We start from the raw sequence: 13,894 nt of genomic DNA on the forward strand, positions 1-13,894 counted from the left end.
TTTTGTCCGGCTCTGTTCTCCAGCATGACTTAAATGTATTTATATAGCTATCCCAGAATAGTCACATATCCAGAGTAAGTGGAGAAATGCAAAAACGCAGCAGACTGAAATGCTTTTGATGCTTTCTCTAGATATTGGACTGTATTATTTACATGATACTATATATATAATCTGTACATTTGATAAGCAGATTGTTCTAACAGCTGCGTAATCACTTTGTAAATTAGCAGAGGATGAATGATTGCTGTGAAAATCTGATGGCCTTTTTATTTTAAGGGTTGCCTAGCAAATTTTTCTAATCCAATTTGCTTTGTGGGGCATCTTAGATTGTTATGTATTCTAAATTTACTCTTTTATTGGAGAAGACAAATGGCAGGTTTGTGAAACTGTCCTTTTGGAGCAAGTAATGTATTACCTGTAATTAACAATTTGTGGGAGCACCTACAACATACGTTAGGCACTTTGCAAACACATAGATGATAGTCAATTTGAATAAAAATTCAGACCACCAAACTTTCTGTTATATAAAATTTGTTTTGTATGTTAGATTCATTTGCCACAATGGATTTGCTCAGATTGATACAATTTTTTATGGGAGTTGAAGTAAACGCCACTATTAATAAAACATTCTGCATATCTATAAAGAGGTCTGGCACCCAATATGAAAGTAACTTTCATGCACAATAAAAAGAGCCAACCGTTAGTTGGCTGTGCCTATTGCTAAACCTGAAGAAGCTGTCAAGTTCATGTTAGCCTGGGGCAAACTCAAGTCATAGTGATTCTCTTGACAAAAATGGTTTGCATCTGATTTGTGATGCTTCATCTAGCAGATATACCTCAGATTTAATCATTACTTGCTAATATTTTTCATTATATATAATCTTTGAAGCAAGAAACATCCTTCAACTCAGTCTACCATAATAACCATAACTGAAGTGGATCCCCCTGTAGGGGTTCTTTCTGTCACTTTAAACTTCAGTTCATCTACAAACTCGTTCTTAAGTAAATATTTAACTGCTGCTGCTCAGTGAGACCTTGTCAGTGACACTTGTGTAATTAGTGCCCAAAACAGGATCTGTTGCTTTTGTTTCCTGGTATTTTATGTGCATCTATAATCAGCTTCTTCAGTGGCCATTGGAAGAACAGCATTTATGCTTTTAGGATTCATTAGTGATAGTTCTAAAACTATATAAATCACCAGATAAACTTGGTTAAAAATAGAGTTACAGTTACTGCCACACTTCATTGGTGCTTCACCATGTGCTGTACAAGAACATTTGTTTTTTAAAAATACTGTAATCATTTCCATGCAGCCCCCCACAGAACCCTTTAATGTTCTTATGGCACGTGACAGGTCCTCATATCTTGATGGAGGGCATAGCATGAGCGGTGGCATGGAGTAGGATGTTCTGGAACAGTGGCAATAACTTTAGCTCAAGCTTTAACCAAGTCTTGTCCATGGAATGGGAGAGCAAAGGAAGCCGAGGAATATATCTGTATCCCCACTTTCCTTTGGACTCCTTTACTTCTGGCAGCCCTTTAGAGAAGGCATGGGGACTGAGACTATAAAGACCTGCTGACTGAGTCAGTGCTGCTGAGATCGGAAGGGTCCAGGTGGGGCGTTACCTCAGGGGCACGCGCACGCGTGTGTGTGTGAGAGAGAGAGAGAGAGAGAGAGAGAGAGAGAGAGAGAGCGAGAGCACGCAGGAGAAGGTGGTAAAGGAAGCACTATGCGTGATTATGATGAACTGCAGGAAGTTAGCTGAGTGAAGAGGGCAGGAAGTGCTAGTGCTTCTTGAACATGTCCTCGGTCCCTCTGCTTCTGGCAAAACCTCCACCCCTATTCCCCGCATGAGCCATATGTAAGAACTCCCAGGAAGAGGAGGCTTGTTCCCCTGCTCCCTCAGACCCTTCTTGATATTAATCTCGGGATGCTCATCTGGGCCTACAACCCCCATTAGCTTTAATAGGCTCCCAAATTCTAGAGCGATGTCCTGGTCCTGTTGAAGTCAATGGGAGTTTTGCCATAGTCCTCCATAGTGGAGCCCGGATTTCACCCGTAATCTGTATATTAAGTATAACTGTAATTGCCTGGCATTTTCAACAGTACTTCAAGATGTGACTGGAAGGTAGCTCTGCATAATGCCAAGCAGATAGGCATGTTTTCTACTTGCTCCTTGTGGGGCCCTCTCTGTACAAGTCTGAGTACAAGTCTCTATTTTAGGAATAAATATGGGGGTGGGGGTGGTCCAGGCTTTACTCACTGAACCTTTTTAAATTAATTTATTAAAATGTCCCTTTTTTTTCTCAGTTTTTACTGGCAGAGCTGAACACATTTTACTTGAAGTTTGTCCTGTGGATGCCACCCGAACACTGCTTGGTCCTGTTACGACTTGTCTTCTTTGTCAATGTTGGAGGTGTGGGCATGAGGGAGATCTACGACTTCATGGATGACCCGTAAGCCAGTCCTTTTTTTTTTTGGTGCAATGTCAAGCTTCAATTGCTTTCTTTTTAGCCTTGCTGCAGCTTCTTGGTGCAAGTACCATAGAAGTGGATCAGTCTTTTGGGGCAAAGAAGCCTTCAGCTCTGAGCACATGCTTTGTTTTCCACTGTTTACCTTGAGTGTTAAACATATCCCCTCTTGTAGGCTACATGTGCTAGATAACAGGTGTCCGTATAGACCATTTTACATACGCAGTATTAAATTTCAGTTTTTCTTGAACAAAAAGTTACCATATTCTTTGAAAATGTTCTATAAACATTTGAATTACCTGGAACACTTTTTTTGTTTGTGCGAGGCAGCACTGAACTCCACTTTCACATTTACAAGCCTGGTGCTACAGTCCTTAGACTTAGCTTCTAAGGACTGCATGGTCCAGCCCTAAACCCTTTTTCTTAAAGTTGCTTCTTTCTTGAGCTATTTTCCAACACTTTTCTGGTCCTCTGGAGCTTTTGCGGCACCATCTTGCAAATCAGAGGACCCTCTAGTGATGCATTTTAGGGCAAAGACCCCCCTCCCCCACAACAGTGCATGTACTAGTTACCTGTCAGATTGCTCCTATTTCAGCATCGTATTTGTCCTTGCTGCTTTTATTGTTTCTGCAGATTGTAAGTTCTGAGACTGCTTAGTTCTCAAGTTCAGTTTTTCTGTTAATTTACAGTGGTAATGTCACAGATTGGCTGACCACGCTTCTTAAGGTTGACCCTACCTCTGGCTGCAAGGGATGCTCATTGTCTGTCACTGACCAACACAAAAAGTGTCTGTGTTGAGAAGTTAGGGTTTCAACACTCCGAAGATCAGTTTCACTTGCAAGGCTTTGACTCACAGTACTGGAAAGAAGGGTCAACCCCGATTATTTAGTTGGATTTAAGGACATTCAGCGGTAACAGGTGGTCCCCTGCCCTCTGGTGTTGGATTTACTGGTTTGGGACATGCCTCCCATTTTGAAGGTAAGAGAAGGTCTCTACCTCTTATTGGTGAGCTCCTCTCCTTAGCAGCACACCCCATCATCTGGTCCCTGTGTTTGGGTTGAAAAAGCAACTCCTTTGCCCTCTGTTCAACCACATGGCATAACATTGAGACTTGAGAATCATCAGTCACTAGTCTCTCATTGGCAACATGCTGAATCAGCATTCTTTTAGCAAATTGAGTCACAAAAATGAGGAATTAATCTAGTGACCAGACAAACTCAACCCAAGTACCATGTCACCAACACCATCATTAGCTACCTTTTTTTGTTTCTCTTGGTAGGTAAAGTGACTGCCATCAGCACATTTGAGATTCAGTTTTTCTGATTCATCAGCAGACCTAACTTCCGTAGGTTCTTTATGGAAGGCTGTGAATCTAATGCCACTGGTATCTCATTGATATCCTCTGTCTGCTTGGTCTGATTGTAGTTCCTTCATGCTTCCCATACCCTCACACTCCTTTTTTTCACCACCTGTCTTGGTGTTTGTACCACTCCAAATCACCTTGAGTCAAGAACCCTATTGATGGACTCTTCCAATTTTGAATTGTAAGAGGAAGCTATTGGTGAAGAGCAGGTTGTTCTGGATACTTACTCCCTAGATACACTCGAAACACATCCAGTCTGTTCCATTTGAAAGCTGCTGTGGCCTCTCAACTCTTTTTAAAAAGGGATAAAACCTAGGATATTCCATTCACCACCTGTTGCCTGAATCAGAGTCAGGATGCCTTATTCCTGGGTGATAAAACTGTTGCAGAGACAGCCAAAGATTTAACCAGCTTCTGTAATCCTACAGTATTCAGTATAGGAAGCAATGAAGCTCTAAACTAAGACATTATCTTCTCTCCTGATTCAGGGTCATTTATAGTCTTTTCAACCATTTTAGATCCAGAGTGGTTAGAACTTTCTGGTCCTCCTCATAGAGCATCTAAAATTTACATTAATGGGCCGTGAGACTTACAGTTTTGGTGCTGTGAGGCTTTTGTCATTCTGATATTCCACTTGTCCCATCAAAATTGGTGTGTTCCCACAGTTAAGAGCAGAAAAGCTCTGAATCCAGGAGGATTCTTCCTGAAAGAATCCTCTGGTGCAGTGGACTTAACTACTAGGTGCATGGCATCTGGAGTTACGCTCTCTCTGTATCTTCCTGTTTCTGGTGTCAAGCCTTTTTCAGAAAGCCTGGAATAAGGCCATGGGCTTTATACTTGGGCCTTGAGCGGAAGAGTGACTTCTGTTAGGGGGCTATTCCTTCACCCACTCACTTCCCTGGTCCTTCTCGCATGAACAGACAGCAACAATACCCGAAGTCCAAAGGTGCAAACAATTCGATGTTTATTGGGGTGAACTTCCAGCAAGCATGATTCCAGTTTCCTTCCTTAGTATCCTCCTTCCCAGCTCTGACACCACAGAGCCTTACACCTGTGTCCCTGTTACCATTCCTGCCCTTAGCCAAACATGATTCCAATTTCCCCAGCCCCATTCCCTGTTCCCATTTCCCCCACCCGCATGCCCACCCCCACCCCCCTACTTCCTGATTGACTGCAGACTTTATAGTAAAACTTGAGTTCTGCTCATGTTCCTGAAATTTAACTAACCAATCCTAACATATTGTAACATGATTATGTACCCAATTACATCCCACCACCTTAATTAGTTTACACCCAGCAAAATTAATTATACAGCAGACAGGAACAATCACAGAACCAGACAGATTATACAGACAAACAATAGCAAAGTGGGAACTATAATGACAAAACAATACAGAAGTGTGTATTTCACATCCCAGCTATTGATAAGTGAGTTCTTGCCAGACTGGATGCTATCAAACTAAGTTTCCTTTTACATTTTCTAGGCACTTCCCTTTCTCTGGAGGTGATAGGCACGATCAGGATAGGATTGTATTCCTAACAGCCCAATAGCACCTTATTTCAATGTGACTAGTTTGGAATGTGAAGATGTGACCGTTCGCTTCCCAGCTTATGGCTGCCTCTGTTGCTTAGCCAAAGGCCTTAGCCTAAGAACAGGGCCTCAGACTGTCACAGTAAGAGAAGGCCCTTACACTGGCAGACAGTGATTTTGATTCTTTCTTTTATACTTCTATAACTAGCCAAGTGATAAGAATACACCTAAATTCTTAGAGTATAGGCCTTTACAGACAGATCTGAATATCTATATCCTAACAACTTCCCTTTAAAATTCTTTCCCAAACGAAGAGCACGTAACTAGCTTGTGTTTCTTCAACATTCTCAGTCTGAGTATGGCCCTTTCATCAATGGTCACCTGGTACTCTTAATTCTCCTTCCTTAGTTCTCCCACAAGCAGCGTTCCTCAAGGAATGGCTTTATAATCAAGGCACTTGAAAATAGCTAGCTTTCTGCTTTGCTGGCCTACTCTCCTCAATAGGTGTAGGTCAAAACAAGGTTTTTGAAATACTTTTGGTTTCTCTCTCTCCCCATTTGTCAATCTATATTTCCATTTTAGCTTATTTAATCCTAGTCACATCGAATAATACTTTGTACTGTGGCTCCAAAGGTCCCTTGTTCTAGAGCCAGGAGGCTTTTTTAATTTGGAGTATGTCTCTCTGACTCCATCTGCATCAGACAGCAATTTGTGCTCCATGTACCCTATTTTGTTTTCCCCAGAATACCCAGACCATTCTGTCTAACTTGAAATAGAGCGATGGTGTCAAACACGTGGCTCTCAAGGACCACATGCTTAAGAAAAATGTGTATTTGATTGAGTGGATGTGTTCCTGGGCTGTGTCATGCAGTTCTGCAATGGCGGAGGCAGTAGAAGGCACCATCTCCCCTGCTGTGTTTCACGTAGCGGCTTGGGATGCACTCAGAATGGAAGACCAGGGGAGGGCTGGGCAAAGGGAGGGAGCATGTTGGCGAGTGAACACAGAATGAAGGAGAAATAAGTAAAAGTGTGAGAGGCTATCAGAGGAAACAGCTCTCCTCTTCATGATGAATGAAGAAAAACGCTGGATTCTTCGTATGGTTTGCCTTGTCTTTTTACCAAAGAGACAGAGTGGGAAGGTGTCAACAGTAAAATTCAGTCATCTGTATTAATGCTTCGGTTAGTGAAATTTTTGTTTTGATTTTGTGTTGTAGAAAACCGACAAACTTTAATTTAGAGACAGGAGCTGCTGGTAGAAGGCTTAACGATCAGCTGTGAGAGGTGGGAGGGAAGAGGAGGGTGCCTAGAAAAATGTAGTGGCAGTGTCTGTAGCTGTCATATAAACCAGGGACTATCTTTTTGTTTCATTTGTACAGTGCCTAGCAGAGTGGGGGTCCTGGTCCTTGACTAGGGCTTCTAGGCTCTGTGGTAATACAGATAGATAGTAATCCCACAGTTGTTTTTGAAAGAATGTATACAGTAGAAAGTGAATACAGAGAATTGTTGGCTGAGCTAGGTGAAGTGTGGGCATCTGCCTTCCAAAGCATGGTACTTGGCATAGTTTGATTTGAGTCAAATGGCTTTTTATTGTTAGAGGTCTAATTTTTTAACAGGTTTTCTGAAATTTGTTCCTCATCGGCATGTAAACTGTGAGGTGGGAGGTCCCAAAACTCAGGCTGCCCCCGGAGCCCAAAGTTAAAGCCGCAGTTAAACAGCCCCTTAGCCCAAGCTACTTCAGCCTGAGTCACAGGCCAGCTGCAGGATTTTAATTGCACTGTAGACATACCCTAGCAGACTTATTGCCTTGGCTTCTCCTTGTAAGTATTCAGAGGGTTTGCTTACAATCTTGAGTTTTAGTAGGGTTTAGTTTGAGTGTCCCTGATTACTTCAAACGTACACAATGTTGCAATGCCCCTTTTGCTTTCCTGGTACTTCATAAGGACTAATTCAAGGGGAGATTAAATACTGAGAATGTTTATGCTTGTAGATAGTTATGCCGCCAAAAGCATTGTAGCTCCCTTGCCTCTTCCAGTGTCTTATTTTCTGATATTAAGCATCTTGCTTTTAAGTCCCTTCAGAGATGGTCAGATAGGACTAATTGGGTAGCTTTTGTTTGGAAGATAATAGGGCTCAAAATATAGTTAAATCACATAGTTACTTAAAGGCATTAAGTACTGTATGTAACACAGTGTGGATTGTGGCTTAGTGTTCATAGAAGATCTGGAAGTCAGAGTTCCTCTTATAACCCCACTTTCACCATCGACTGTCTATAATCTTGACTTGGTCAGGTAATTGCTTTTTGCCTGTTCACAGATCTATTGAAATGGAGATACTTGCCTACCTTACAAAGATATGGAGGATTAATTCATGTAACGTGTTCTCAGAACCTCTGAAATGGGCTGTAGGGGAGAACAAAGTATTCAGCGTTAGAGGGAAAATACTTTGGCATGCCAATCTGTAGTATGTCCGTACATCCATAGTAATGGTTAAGCATAGACATTCACGCAATTGGGTAAAGATGAAATATGTATTCCTATCCTCCCTCTTATTTTTAGAAAGGTATTTTCCATTGTACATTTGCTACTAAAATACTAATCACTTAATGTCTCTGTTTCAGGAAATTCAATAAGAAGTTGGGTCAACAGGCCTGGCTAGTTGCTGCTATCACAGTCACAGAGTTTCTGATTGTTGTGAAGTACGACCCTTACACCCTAATGCTGTCCCTTCCTTTCTACATTACCCAGTGCTGGATCCTTGGAATCATACTTGTGCTCACCTGGACAATATGGCGCTTTTTCATTCGGTAAGCAAAGGTGATAGAGCTCAGATTCCAGTGAGCACCGGTGCGCCAAGGCCAGGCTTAGCCAGCCCATGTGAACAGTAGCTTATTGTGGAACAAAAAACTTTCAAAGTGTATCTTTTAAAAACCCTATAGAATTTTGAGTTTCCAGGGGAAATGCATCTCACAAACAGCCTACTGCAGGTATACAATATAAAGTCTGTTTGGGAGACTGGATTAGGTAGTCTTCGACACACAGTATCCACAATGCTTGACTCTGTTTCGTATAATTTAAATATAAATGTAACCAGAATCCTGACAACCAATTTATAACTACTTGTTTTAAAGAACTTAACCAGAAATCTGAAAGCTAGTCGGTGACCCTCACACAGTGGTGTATACTTTTGAAGGGAAGACCAACTGTATACATCAGATGCTCAGTATGCCATGGCCACAGCTGTCACAAGTCATTAGGGATTTTGGGTGCCCAGTTTGCGACCCCTTTTAAAGAAGACCAGTTTTCAGAAAGTACTGAGTAGCCCTCCCTGAAAATCAGGCCTCATGAAGACTTTTCTCAAGTTGGGCACCAAATTCACTGGTGACTTTTGAAAATTCTGGCCTATATTTTTAGACCATCTAGCTCTGTTTCTAAAGTTTCTTTCTGACACTAATGTCTTTTAAGGCTACATACATGCCAAACTGGAATTATTTTCAACCTCATTTGAATGATCAGAGTGCAAATATTGACTGAAATCTAAGTGATAAGGCCCTCATTATCAAAATGCAAAAATGGCTCATGATTTTTATGCAGCTTCATAATAATAATTAATAATGCTGTATGGTGACCAACCACTGGAAATTTCAGCCCGAAAATAATTTGAGAAAATTTCTGAATAAACTACTGAAAGTAGGGGATTAGTTTAAAAGTACAATCTCAATCTGGATGAAAAACTCCAGTAGTTAATACGCAAGATATTTACCCTGACTGCGTGTACAAAAATGCAACAGTTGCAAAATATATTGTATGTAACATAGTGGGAATGTAGTTGTTGTAGAGATGGTGGGTGGGAGATGTAACATTTCCAAGATGACAAACATATATCTTTGACAACCACAGCAGGTGCATATACATGATCTATTGATTTTATATGCTCTTGGCCACTTGCCTAGATGGCAGGACCCCTTTCAAAAGGTTACATCGCTCTCACTAGAGTGCAGAAGGTAACCCAAGCTGAATTGCTTGTGAGCGTGATGTGCACTTCCCTGAGCATCTACCACAGGAGCAGGAATTCTCTTCTCCCGCTAAAATATCTTAATACAGAAGAGAGACTAGTTCACAAGCACTTCCGGCAGCCAAATAGGAAGTGTTACTGTGTGTGCCTGGCAAACAGTTTTCCTGCATGTTGTCTGGGGACAAATGCATGGCATGTATTTTCTCCATGAGACTAGCCCTAGTATTGTCACTTGGGAAATAAACAGCTGAAGGTGCATAAGTCCAACTGCCCTCCTGGTATAGTGCTCTATAGTCAAGGGAAATGAAGATGGTAACAAAGGTCAAAGAGTTAAACAGACCAAGAGTGAGAGGACCAAAGGTAAATGTGCGTTATAAGTAAGGCTACGTTTTAGTCACTGGTATTTTTAGTAAAAGTCATGGACAGGTCACAGGCAGTAAACAAAAATTCACAGGCCCATGACCTGTCCATCGCTTTTACTAAAAATACCACTATGACTAAAACATGGGCCTGGGGCTGAAGGCGCTCTGGGGGCACTGCAGATGCTGACCTGGGACCCTGCTGGTGCTGCGGGGGTAGGGTGGGGAGACTGATGTGGACCCCTGCTGGGGCTGGCAGGGGCTTCCTACCTGGCTCTGCATCCGTGCAGCTCCTAGGCAGTGAAGGTGCCAGGGCAGGGGCTCTGCTGCTCCTGCCACAAGTGCCAGCTGCCACAGCTCCCATTGGCCGGGAATTGCAGCCAATGGGAGCTGGGGGGCGGGGCCTGCGGACATGGGCGGCATGGAGGCTGCCACGCATGGCCCCTCTCCCTGGCACCTGCAGGGCCATGCCTGTGGGAGCCAGGAAGCCCCCCCGACCCCAAGTTAAGTGCCCCCCCAGCCCTGAGCCCCCTCCCACACACCCAAACTGCTGCTGCTGGCCCAGGGGCTGCCTGAGCTGGGCAGCCCTTGAACCAACACTGGTTGGTGCAGAAGTCATGGAGGTCACAGAAGATCATGGAATCCATGACTTCTGTGACACTCGCACCCTTAGTTGTTAGAAGTGTGCTACTTTGCTGTTATCCAGGTTGAGAGTTTTCCCTAGTTTCCTGACACATAATCTAAATATGCATGCTCAGTTTGGACACTACTCAAGTGAGACAGCACCTCTGTGTGAAGAAATAGAAGATGTGCCTTCCTTGTCTATACTCAGTCAATGAGTGTGGTCAATGGAATGAGACCAGCCTATGGATCAGGGCCTGCATGGCATCTTCCCCGCTACACTTGTGCAGAATTCAGCCTGTGTTCATTATACTTCTGGGCATGGTGGTAACTATTTGTAAGTACTAGCACTAAATGTAAATAAACTTTTTTCATCAACTGAATCTGTACCCTTCCTCACAGGATAAAGGAAGTCCTTACAAACTTAGTGCTGTAGCATTAATCAGAATGAACCAAATTATCCCTGTCATAATGACACCAGGATATATTTGTCCAATTGTTTTTATTGTAAATCTAAACGGAATGCTTGTTTAAGTCAGTACTAACAATCTTGTTTTGTTTTTAGTGACATTACCTTGCGGTGTAAGGAGATAAGACGACAACAGCAAGAGCACAAATATGAAAAGGACAAATGCTTAAGCAATGGTGATGGACATTCTCCAGTACCAGATGAACAAAATGGGAACAAACTGAGGGAAAGAAAACTTTGAACTCAAGCAACAGACTAAGGGCTAAGAGAGCAACCTATGAAAGTCAGCTTGTTTGACTTGACTCTCAACCTTCTTCTACCTAGAAACTTTCATTGTTTACCCACGTCTGAAAATCTCCTGGGAAAAGATGTCACTATGACCCCCTTCTAGTCAAAGCTGGAGAAAGACTACAATAGACAGAAGTCAGAACCTACACTACTGAAAGAAAGGATCTTTGCGTGTGTGTGTTTTTATAAATGTGTCTGTTCCTTGCAAAATCAACGATTATGGGGAGTTTTAAATTTCAATGCAAAGGGAATCCAGTGATCCTATTTCCAGTGACCCATGATATATCAGTTTTGACACTGATTGGTAGGCCATTAGGAACACCCATTTTATGGACTAAATATACATGGCACTGAACAATTTTGTATTTCTGCTGAAACTACCTTGAGCTGTGAAGTAATATATGTAATGTTGGTTTCATCCACCTATTAGCAGAAGTTCAGGGACAGAACTGCAGCAAGATAAACTTAGTGATGTGACTGGAGCGTGTGAACAAATTGCGTAACTTGCACAGCATATAATACAGCACACAATTGTTACATCCCCTATAATGCTGGGGTTTGCTGCCTTTCTCAAAGCTGATTTACATTACCAGGATGCAACCTATGACTGTTTCATAGTACATCATAGCACTGATTATTCAGAAAACCTCTCCTTTTGGTTCATTTTTATCCAGGTCATCTCTCAACATAATCGAAGTTTAGATCAGAAAGTTAACCTCCATTGCCTAATGGAGTAAAGTGTATTACAAACAGAAAACTGGAAGTTAATTCCATCAAGGTCTTAAGTTATTTGCCTTATACTTACAGCATTATTTTTCTTTGCTTGCCAAGACCGCTGCATTCTTTGCTTCGGCTTTGAAGGCAGGTCAAGTTCTGCCACCCTTCAGAGTTGTCCTATTCCTCCCAGTGCTAGGTCTCAGCTTTTAGCAACCGTAAACCAACTGGAAAATGTACATTCTGCCGGCCACTTGCACAATAAACAGACACTAAACGCTTTGCTGTCCTAGCTGATGAAAGAATAGGGTTGACCTGATCACTTGTAGCCCTATCCTGAGTAATGAGAGAGAACCTGCTGTCCAGGCTAGCTAGCATTCTTGCCAGTGACTGTCTCTCGTAACAAAATTGGAGAACTGGTGTTCATTTCTAATGTCACTGCTCCTAGAACGTAGTGGCCGCAGTAGAACATAAACTTGTCCCATATTGTCTTAGATGCAGGCCCTTGTACTGTAACAGACTGAGAACTTTAACCAACTTTAACTTTTTCTAAAAATGCAGCGGTCTTATCTGGCTATTAATCATATACACTACTTTTGAGAGAAGCTTATTTATACAGAAGAAAATAATATAAATACGAAAACAGAGTAGAAGCTCAGAATTTCCAAATCGCTTTACCCCAAACTTTCAACGGTAGCTAGAGACTCACAAGCCAAAGCTGCTGGCTGCAGCAAAGCACAACTCTTTGACCCATTTTGGGGGTATACTTGAATGGTAAGCGAAATCCGTGTCTCTCCTGTGTTGACAGTGACACAGATACTTTTAAACAACGTGCAACAGAGTAGAATTTAATTAAAAATTTTACAGTATGAGTGCACCTAAAAAGCTCGACAAATGAAGCAGAATTTCAGGGCAAAGGAGGCAGGGTCGATGGAGTATGGTGGCTTCCCTTCATGATGATGATGATCAGTAAATTGAGGGGAGGTTGATCAGTCTGAGGGGTCATATGAGGCTTCTCCCTTGATTGTGCTACTGTGAGCCATTAAACAGCTGCTGTTAAGCTTTAGGATTTATCTGCTGTAACGTGGTGATGAATGCTATGGCTGTGTAACTAGACGTTAACAAATCCTTAAATGGACAGAGGCGGAGTTGAGCAAATCATTTATTTTTAAACCTTTTTCCACCCCCAAGTATTAATTTTACACATTCACATTTATTCATACCAGTCTTATCAACTGTTGACTGACTGTTAGTAGGTAGTACTCATGTACATGTGCTAATGTGGTCCCAGCTGAGCAAGACTCAGATGTGTATCTTTTCATTCACTGTTTGTGCTAGTTCACACCATTGTCCCTTTTCTGACTTGTCTTTGGGTGCGTAAACATTCCCATTTTGGTTTCATGATTCTCGCAGGTGGAATGGGGAGAACTTGGCATTTTACTCCCCCTCCCCCCCCCGGGACTCTGATATGCAAATTTGAAGGAATTATGGAAAATGCCCACTTCCCAATTCCAAAGCTGGTGTACTAGACAAAACACTAATTTGTGTCTATCTACGTTCACTTCAACATGGAGCTTTTAAAGTTACAGGCAGGATAACTGAACAAATAAAATATTTGCTGGTGTATTCTTGGGTACAACCTGTTTGTGGTTTACTTTCACACTACCTATGGTAGGTATGGAGTTGCATGGCTAATAGGCCATCTTGTGCATTCCTATGAGCAGAAAGCACCATTAGATTGCCACTACATGTAACGGGATTTTGGACAAGTGGCCATTAGTGTAACAAATTTGTCCAGATGTTCATGGCCACATTTCCATGTGGCAGTCTCCTCCCCTTCCCTAAAAGGTAACTAACTTTGAATGAAATGGCTCTGAATTAAAAGACCTTAATCATAAAGTGAAACAACTTGGGTTATTCTAAACTTACTAAAATTATGTCATGTTCTTATTGCTTCCCTTGTGGGGATGTTTTGCATTGCTGGTGAGCTCTGGCCATTGAAGTCTTACTTGTTTTTAGGAGTCCCTTATAATGTATGCTTCCATGCACCACTGTCTAAGGGCTAT

General features: G+C 42.1%; 1 protein-coding gene across 4 annotated transcripts in view; it reads left to right on the forward strand.

Moving 5' to 3' along the window:
• PTDSS2 (phosphatidylserine synthase 2) overlaps positions 1 to 13,454 on the forward strand; it is a 67,568-nt gene extending 54,114 nt beyond the window's left edge. For 3 of the 4 annotated variants that reach the window (XM_073347026.1, XM_073347028.1, XM_073347027.1), the window contains 3 exons: positions 2,312 to 2,457; positions 7,984 to 8,169; positions 10,923 to 13,454. In XM_073347026.1, coding sequence (XP_073203127.1) covers positions 2,312 to 2,457; positions 7,984 to 8,169; positions 10,923 to 11,067 — 477 coding nt within the window. In that variant the 3' untranslated portion in view covers positions 11,068 to 13,454. Of the gene's footprint in view, positions 1 to 2,311; positions 2,458 to 3,161; positions 3,451 to 7,983; positions 8,170 to 10,922 lie in introns of those variants that run through there. The other variant, XR_012159303.1, reaches the window with a different exon arrangement.
• The last annotated feature ends 440 nt before the right edge of the window (positions 13,455 to 13,894 follow it).

The sequence above is a fragment of the Lepidochelys kempii genome, chromosome 6, assembly GCF_965140265.1.
Source record: "Lepidochelys kempii isolate rLepKem1 chromosome 6, rLepKem1.hap2, whole genome shotgun sequence".
NCBI lineage: Eukaryota > Metazoa > Chordata > Testudines > Cheloniidae > Lepidochelys > Lepidochelys kempii.